Here is a 9,617-nt window from a genome sequence, read left to right as displayed (position 1 = left end):
CTCCAATCAAAGTCCAGAATTCAAACTGACTGATCTGTCCAAACCGTTTAGGTTACTCAAACAATGAGAATTATGTGGCTTTATTATACATTCTTCCAACATTTTCATCCAATGAATCATTTAATCTTTCACGTGGAAAAACATTCAAGAAATAATTTTGTAACAGATGCTCTATGATTACTAAATGGCACAAAACGTAGCTGAAATAAAGTCTGATATTTTTCCGATGTTACCTTTTATCCCATTCTCTGAAGTGCAAAATTGGCTCTAATATAACACAATCATCTCTGTCATGATGAAAACTAAATGCAGCATTTTCTCACAGACACCATCTGCAAAAATCTGTGGTTCATCAAGCATTTGGAGACCTGGCAGCTGTAGGACAGGAAACCAATGCAGTGCTCAACTACACAGACATGAAGTGGAGACCTACAACCAAATCAGTGTGTAAAATGGCTCCAAAATATCGCTCCATCCTCTCTGCTGGCACCGTAAGTACTCTTTAGGACTCTCATAGTGCTGCCACTGGTTCAGTTTCATTTCTCAGTTATTGCCATGTCAAATGGCTTATTTTCAGGCAACCTGAAATGCCTACAGTGAGACGGCTGCGTTTGGCAATTTACTTTCAATTCTGAAAGTATTTTTACATAGGCCATTAAAAAACAGCACGTCTGTATTTTTAGAACAAAATCTTACATCTATATCCAGTTGAAACACAGCATATTTTATTCAGCTAAACCCTCTTCACAATCCTCAAAGGCGTCAACATTTACCAAATTGAACAAAACATTACATGGCCTAAATCTTAGTTAGTGGTTAGTGGTTTCTTCTTTTTCAGCGATTTTGTCAGCTCTTGTTTCTCTGCTTTAAAAACTGATATGATTACTGGGCGGTAGAGTGCCCGCTACATTACAGTTGGCAAAACACGTTGGATAAACAGTGTGATTTGGGTATTTTAAGGCTTATTTCTCCTTCTGTTGAGAAATCATGCTACAGTCAATATACTACTGTAAATATCGGAATAAACTGACACTGTAACTGCAAATTCTTATTCCCCTCTGGCCTGCAGCATCAGTAAGCAGACACTTGAAAAGCTTTCTCATCCCGGTGTGTCAAATACTGCCGTTGTGTTAAATGCTATTGATGTCTTTCGATGCGTGAATTGTGGTAATTAGATGCCCAGAGATGAGTCTTCTTTAAAAGTAAAGTCGAGTAGTAAGTCACAGGATGGTTAGCCAGGGGACTGCAGTTTGTGTCCTGTTCAGGAAGTTTAGGTATAGAGTCTGTTTTCCTCGTTTTCACTTGCTCATTAGGTTTATTTCTCTCACTGGTTAGTTGTAAACACTGATTTAAAGCTGACTGGGAAAAACACTATGGTTTGGCTTTAAATCTTACTGGCACATTTAAAAATACCAATTACTGCATTTAAATGTATTGTTAAGAGGTCTGTAAGCATTCATATATAAGGTGGGAGTGAGAGATCTCTCACTATTAGCATAGTGCCAGAAGACACCTTTTGTGTATCTCTGAGGGGCTTTGATAAAAGTGTTTTTTAGCGGCTTGGGATTGAGAATGGGCTGAACTTTGATAACAGGCTAAATTCAGTGATGTAAAAAATAATAATAACCAGTCTCCTACCTTAAAGCTGTGTGTTTTTACTTTTTCGCTGACAAACAAGAGGAGTAACACTGACGTGCTGCACAGGATAATAATGATGTGTTTTTTGTTCCAAATGAACAGAAGTTACTGACATTGCCTTAAACCATTATCTGAAAGCAGCGTGCAGTTGTTTCTGGTCTAATGGCATCAAAAATGCATGAGAGTGCAGCTTTTTCGAGTTAGCACATAGCACTTAAGGGTTAGGGACAGTGTAAGAGGGGATATTACTCATTAGCTAGGGGCAACCTGCTTCCTGCATTGACATCCAACAAAGGGATTGTGTGCAAACCATAAATGTTTTAAGGGTTGAATAAGATTCAGTTGCAGGTGTGTGTTTACAATTTGGTCTATGACCTCTTACTAGTTACATTTATTCGGGGGCTTAGATTAAGATGACAGCTTTTGTTCCCATCAACCCTCTGCAGAAAACTACATTTTTTTTATTTAGAGCAAATCATTTCAGTGGTTCTAGTGTCAAACCAACAAAAAACACATCCCTAAAGCATTTTTTAGAAGGCAGATTTTCAATTTTAAAATTTGAGTTTCCTCTTTTGTTTTTTTGTTGTTCTTTTGTTTCTTCCAGCAGCCTCATACATGCAGCTATGTCCTAAAACCCCATTGTCTCTGGTTTATTGGAGCATAAAATATATTTAATTTCTCTCCAGCAATCATTAAATTATGCTAATTGCACAGACGGATGTTTTTAATTAAACACCACAGGGTTTTAATTGAAATTCAATAAATTAATCCATATATCGAATTATGCCTGGCATTCAATTTCCCACAGTCTCTCAGAAGGACTTTACAGTTGGTCGCTGAGGGGGTAGCCTTGCTTTACAGTGTTTGCATAAGGTTTATTTATGGAGTTTGATCTTGTGAATAAAGGCACATAATCCAAAAGGTAATGCAGAATGATCTTTGCTTATTATTTCTTCCCCCCCAAAAAAGCAATCCATAAAGGGACAGGTAGGTATGAGTGGATAAAAAAAAGAGTGTGGTTGATTTTAAAATATGTCACCATATGTTCATGTGGTGAATTGGTTTTATATTTTGAAAGCGTGTAGTGTGTTTGAAGCACCAACCTGAAAGAAAAGCACAAAAGAACTTTATGCCAGAATGTGAGATGAAATGTTTACTTGACGTCAGCCTTGTCAGAATATCTTGAGGTGCCATGAAGAATGTGTTTGTTTAAATATGTACTTCTGTAAGTGAAATCTTTTACCCCTGAGTATACACAGATTATGTGCCACTGCAAATGTTGTAGATGGACAAAGATTTGCTTAAATTTCCCTCAGGGTCGGTCTGCTGTGTTGACTGTAGACTTGATAATGGGAAACCTTTGGGAGAAGAGGCTGGCTTAACCTCTTACACGTGTTTTGGAGTCAGAATCAAAGCTTAGTTAACTGTCACTGTTAAGAGGTCACTACTTTTATCCATCTGTGGACTTTTTGCAATTAAAGAAAAACTAAAATTTGAAATTGAGAGGTCAGTTAATCAAAAAGGTAACTAGTTTCGCTCTCCAAAACTTTAAAACAACACTGAAGAAACAAAAAAAAGTGCCGATATAAGGCTAACTAGCTCTGGGTTTTGAAGAGAGGGTTATTGTCTTTTTCTTGCAATTTACGACTCTAATGATGCACTTATGTTGCCCGCTCTTCCCTTTTTTTTTACACCTTACCTACTTAAGGAGGAAATCTTGATTGGTAAGTCGATGTTATCAGCAGATTTAGGGATTTACTTGTAGGTCGGTGCAGGCTAATTATTTACTTCTTACAGGAGAAAGAGCACAGTCATCTGTCCTTTTCTGAGGGCTTTCTTAGTTAGACTGATGGGATCCCTCTTTGTCTGCAATCCTTTTCATTTCTACATAATACCCATTTTTGTGATGTTTGTTCAGTGTTCTTTAAATGAGGCTTTTCAATGGGGTCTATTATTTACTCTTCTTCTCTTTACTCGAGGTAGAGCCAGTAGATCTTTTCACACATAGTTTTTCTCTTTCTTTTCTGCTTTTTGTTGTTCCTTTCATATAATTGTTTTAGTTTAGACTTTCCTTAAAAACTGTTTTCTTGTTGATTTCTTTGACTTTAGTTGAGTTCAGACTTTCTTTCGAGGTTAATCGCATGCTTCAAATTTGCATGTCTTTATCTTTCAAAGCTTTCTGTCCCAAGAAAAAAGAAAGAAATCTCTTCACTGTGTTTTCAAGGGAATATGTGCCTTTGTACTAGAGTATTCACAGTGCATCAAAGCAGGTAGCAGGTTTCATGTATCAGTTCACACCTGGCTTTAAGCTGCAGCCTGTTTGTCTCTTTGCAGACTTTGTCGTCAAAACCTGCAAGTGAGATTTTACATGGAAATGGGTCTCAGCATTTAACGAGCCAGACTGTAGGTCCACATGATTACGATTCTGGGAATGACACATCTTCGCCGCCATCGAGCAAAACTGGTGTTTCTCAGGGGAGTGTCACTCTTGACAACAAGAGCAACAGCTGTCAACGTGTGGCCTCGCCAGGGAAGCTAAAGTTCACTGAGAGAGACAATGTCTCTGATTCAGGAAACTCTGTGACCAGCTATGCTTCCTTGTGCAAACCTTACGGGGAAGACGGTTTGTCTGCAACCCTTTTCAGTGGAAATGGCAAGAGGTAATTTTTTTTGTTCTCAATAAATCATCCATCTGAATGAATTCAAGCTTGTTTAGCTGCTGTTTATATGCTCTGTTTCCTCCTTTGAATCTTTAATCTGATGAGTGGAGAATAAAGGGAAGCATTTATTTAAACCCAACCTTGGATACACAGTTGGTTTCTTCACTCAAAGTTGTGAAACATCTTAATGTATTTCTTTTAAAGAGAGCAGATAACCTTGGGGTGTCGGCTAGAGGTTGTGAGATCCCCAAAGACATCAAGCTGCTCAGAGAGGAGGAGCGACTTGTCTCAAGGGCGACCAAAAACCCGGTCATCTAGCAGCAGGAGCAGGAGCAGATCCTCAGGGAGTTCCAGATACTCTGGACGCTACTCTCGAAGCCCCTCGCTTTCATCTTGCAGGTTTTATGTTTCCATAGTACGTCACTTGTTATTTTATTTTGCAGAAATGTCAGTAATCTCCAATAGAATTTTTCCTCATTTTGTCACTGTAGCTCATATTCACGCTCAATGAGTAATTCAGCTGATCTGAGGCGAAGAGGAAGCTACTCGAGATACAGTCCCGACAGGTGAACTTCACTACATGTTTCAAATACTAATGAGTCCTCATTTGCAATGCATGGGAATAAACATATATTGACATTGTTGTTAATTAAATTTTCACTATGTTATGTCTGCTTCCCAGACTGCGAGACAGAAAAAGAACAGCTAGCTCCAGAGAGACAGATGCGAAGCATACACATAAAGTTAGTGGGAAAAGGCGAAGACGCAAATCCTACTCTCCTATGAAGAAAAGGAGGAGAGACTCACCAAGTCATCTGGAAGCACGGCGAATCACAAGGTACAGCTCTACTGGCCTGGTTATTTATAGTACAATGTACAGTTTTATGCCTAAAGGCAGCAAAAATGTACTGCTGGTCCCACCCTCCACCCCCTCGGTTGGACAAGTTCCCAACCTGAAATCTTTCACCCGTGTTGATGAGCTATGTACCTTGAAATGGCATTTAGCCTGAGGATGAGACAAGTGTTGGCTCAGAAGCCACCACAGGGGCTAAAGAAACAGATGGTGACAGAAGGAAATCTGAAATTTAAAAGAAAGGAGAAAGTTGACCATGACTTTAACATGACACTTCTTTTACTTGGAGAAAAAAGACACTCAGAAACAGCCACAGAAATAGCACAATGTAATTATTATAACTAAATGTTAATAGTGTTTAGTTATCGTTTCATTGTTTTAAAGGCTATGAATGTTTTGGACACTCGTATCCCTGCAGTGAATGAGTTGGTGACGATCATATAAGATTTCCATATTTTTGAAGATTTTAATTAAAATTTTTAAAAGTGTGCCCATGTAGAAATCAGTGAGAGACTGTTATTATGGTCTGAACACATAACAAATGCTATAACCAAAGGATTATAAGGGTTTGGTCAGCACTGGAAAATGATGTGGATACAGTGCCTACAGGGTGACTGAGTCTAGGTGGAGGCACATGGTGGGCTGCCAATACAAATAAATGTTTGTTTGTTTTTTAAATTATGAATAAAGTTATGGTTTGGTTATGTCTTGTCTCTACATCACTTTATCAAGTCTAGGTTAGTCCATGCTTGAGTACCATGTGAACATAGTGGGACAATAAATAATGAAGACCCAGTTATCTTGGTTTTCATTCATTCTGCTGACCTTAAGCATGTTAGCTTTTGGCCACTAGGGGCAACACATCAAACTGTATACACAACAATTGCAAATTATCTTCTGGGTTATTAAGATGACATAAGATAATTTAGATCTTCATTGTCACTGTTACCAGAACAATGAAACACAGTTTGGCATCTCTTCATTTGCAGCTGTAGGTTTTTACATTCCACATTATTTGGATAGGAGAATGAGATAAATAAAGATAAAAATAAGTTTAAGAGGTAATGCACACATTATATACAGAAACAAAACATATGAATATATCTACAGTGTAAGGAGTAGGATCAGTGCAGTATAAGGTGCGATGTGATTGGTGGTATTGCACAGGGGTGGGAATGCTGGCTGCTACTGTACAGTTATATAAATAGAGGTAGGAATGTTGATTGTATGATACTGTAATGAGCACTGTTAATAAATAAATGCTGTAATGAATACTGTATATAGATAAGTAGAGTGCAAGTGTCCATGAGTGTTGACAGCACAGTTAACTTTCAATCAGGGTGGAGGTAGGGCATGTTGGGTAGAAGCATGGGTAGACGCTCCTATTGAGTCTGTTTGTCTTTGACCTGATGGAGCTGTAGCATTTACCAAAGGGAATGGGGGGGAAGCGAGTGTCCAGGGTGCAATGGGTCCTTGATGATGATACTGGCTTTCCGCTGAAGTCTGAATGTCTCAGATGGGGGTTAGTGAAGTTGGGAGATTAAAGAGACACAATGTTTTGTTTACCTTGTTACATCACTTATATTTTTGGCTCTCATTAGTGCCAGGAAGCGACCCATTCCTTACTTCCGACCAAGCCCATCCTCTAGCAGTCGGTGCACCAGCGTGTCATCCTGGAGCAGCCTCTTCACTCGCAGCCGCAGCCGCAGCCCTCTGTACAGCATCAGCCGCAGCAGGAGCAGGAGCCAGAGCCACAGCTACTCCTCCTACCGGAGCTACAGCCGCAGTTCATCGTGGAACTCAGTCTTTGGGAGCCGCAGTCGCAGCCGGAGCCGCGGTTCGTTGAACAAACGGAACAAAACCAGGCACTAGGTTTCTCAACATTAGGAGACCAAATCTGCAGTTGTGGTTCCCGTTGAGAACGAGGACAGAGGCTGTCAGTGCAATCAACTGTGTGTGTCTCAGTGCTCAGCTTTGATGCTTGAGTGGAAATGTCTTAGCAGTGGGCCAACCACCAATGAAGCAGTCTTGTTCACTCTGCCCACAGACAGCTAGGAGACTGAATGTCTTTTTGTCTCTTTTGTTTTTGTATTGCATCCTTTGCATCTGCACTCACAATGGCCTGAGACTGTTCATCTCCTAGATATTTACAATGCAAGCTGCATATAAGAAACATTATTAATGAATTTAGTGACCTAACATCCCTGTTCTATATATTTCTTTCCAGATGTCTGTACATTTCACTTTAATTTATTTTTGCAAATGCTTTAACAGGCTGTTATTTATTTCATAATTTATGGCACATAATGCAGCTTAGTAATGGGTTCAACAAGCACTGAAATTACCTCATTCCCATTTTGATTTTGAATTGCAATATATGTTTTAGCCATATGCAAGTGCACAGTGCATATGGTTAACATGTAACTAATGTTTAACATGACATCAAGCATTTAGCATACCTGTGTCCTAGTTTTTGCACTAATAGATGAAGCATAGAGGTAACATTTGAGCCGTTTGATCCACTTACAAATGATTTCACAGGGATCGTTACCAGGAATAAAGAGAGGGTTTGTCGCTCTGATCTCAACACTTCACAAGGTGGAGGACAAACATGTTTCCGCCTCCTGACAGCAAGCAAACTGGCTGTCAGCTCAAATGTCAAATTAATTCATCCTCTGATCAAGTGGAAAACAATTGAAATGTCAGTCCATGTAGTATAACAGAGAGCGATCGAAACAAGGGGAGATTCTTTTGACAAAACATCTGATGAATTTGTTTTGAGAAAAGGATGTTTTAAATATAAGATGATGAACTTTTTTTGTGCTCCAAAGCAGATCACATTTGTAGCTATGTTCATGTAGGGAATAGTCTCTGACTTTATTTGCTAGGTCGTTTTTTTTAATTAGGCACAGAGAAAAGCTGTACTTTGCTGAAAATTAGTCTAAATTTGCAAACAGCACACATTCCCAGTTTATTTGGAAAATTGTGTTCTTGCTGCACCACTGGAATAAACCCATAAACCATTATATTTTTGAGTTGTTACTCAACAGAAGGTCTAGTTTTGAGTTGTGCAGCACTATATATATTTATTACTTGTCTAATATTTATTGTTTCATTGTAACTCCCAGTAGTAGTCAGTCTTTCTATGCAACACTGTCACTTTGTAGTTTTTATGACACTGCTGTAACTGATTTTGTTGTAAATTATAATCCGGCTCATACATATTGTTCAACACAGACTGGATGAAATGGTGGGATATTATCCTCACTGTCTAAGCTTTTTATCTTTTGTGTATTTTTAAAGCACAAATATGATATTCTTGTAAAATATGCTCATCTGCTTTCTTGTCAAGAGTTTAAAGATCAATACCATGCTCAAGTCTGTTTCCTAAATATAACACCACAGCTAGAAGATAGAGCCTAACTTATTAAAAACACTGGAAAGCCAAACTAACCAAAGGTAACAAATTTTTCACCATAGTTGAAGCCTGCTAATTACCAACTTACATTTTATACAATAATTCACATTTTTAAAAACTAGCAAATGATCAAAAGAAAACTTTCCATCTGCAGTAATTTATATTTCTAGGCACGACTCTGTTCTGGGAACTCGCTGTCTTTTTGTGTCAAAACAGAAAAAGATGAGACCAGAAGCACACAACAGGGTTCACATTAGGGGTGACACTGATTAGTCAGAAACAGCATGAGAGGAGAAGCTAGGGTGGGTTGCAAAGTAGCTTGCAGGTATGCAGCAAATGTGCACAGACTAAAACAAGTTAAACATACTGTAAGCTAATTGGGTGTGTTGTAAGGTGTCAGATAAGGCTGATGTGGGCTGGCAAAGAGATCAGTGCATTTGCTGGGATTGTGTCTGAGCTTGAGTCTGTGGCCTGACTGAAGTAAGGTTACTGCAAAACAAAGAAAACTGTTAATTAGTGGGTATTAAAGCTTGTAGTAGGTTGAATGTGTTGCCTTTGGATAGAATCACATACCTATTTCCTGCTAACCAGCAGCTGATCACTATGTCACAGACATGAGCGTGGTAATGTTCTCATTTCGCGTTTGCATCTCCTAAGGTATCAAAAGATTTCTTCAAAGTTAATTTTGAGGGTGATCCAACTCCATAGTTTCAATCTGCAAAAAAAAAGTTTGAAGCTGCCTTGGCTTATGATTAAGAGTTATATTTCTCAATCATTTCAAATCCATCATCCTGTCTGCGTAACTGCTCCAGGCCTGACAGACTGCTCTCTATGCACTCAATACTCTCAGCTTATTTCCCTGAATGTCATCTAAATTGGAGGAATGAGGGAAATATGAGGCAGGAAGAGGAAGGAACTTGGCACAGAACTCATTCATAAACTATAAACTGATGATGACTCGTGACAAGCAGTGTTGACTAGGAGCCATGGGAAGATTTGTGCAGTCAAGTTGACAGATTTTTCTAGATGGGCACCCAGGGCAATGCCC

General features: G+C 38.9%; 1 protein-coding gene across 1 annotated transcript in view; it reads left to right on the top strand.

The window, feature by feature from the left end:
* srrm4 (serine/arginine repetitive matrix 4) overlaps nt 1-9,611 on the top strand; it is a 61,866-nt gene extending 52,255 nt beyond the window's left edge. The window contains exons 8-13 of the mRNA XM_005743051.1: nt 326-491; nt 3,973-4,298; nt 4,503-4,697; nt 4,790-4,864; nt 4,981-5,136; nt 6,753-9,611. Of these exons, the coding sequence (XP_005743108.1) occupies nt 326-491; nt 3,973-4,298; nt 4,503-4,697; nt 4,790-4,864; nt 4,981-5,136; nt 6,753-7,023 (1,189 nt within the window). The 3' untranslated portion in view covers nt 7,024-9,611. The remainder of the gene's footprint in view (nt 1-325; nt 492-3,972; nt 4,299-4,502; nt 4,698-4,789; nt 4,865-4,980; nt 5,137-6,752) is intronic.
* The last annotated feature ends 6 nt before the right edge of the window (nt 9,612-9,617 follow it).

The sequence above is a fragment of the Pundamilia nyererei genome, unplaced genomic scaffold, assembly GCF_000239375.1.
Source record: "Pundamilia nyererei isolate P.nyererei 1_Seehausen unplaced genomic scaffold, PunNye1.0 scaffold00127, whole genome shotgun sequence".
NCBI lineage: Eukaryota > Metazoa > Chordata > Actinopteri > Cichliformes > Cichlidae > Pundamilia > Pundamilia nyererei.
The sequence above is the reverse complement of the archived record's forward strand: the minus strand, read 5'-3'. Positions and strand labels throughout refer to the sequence as shown.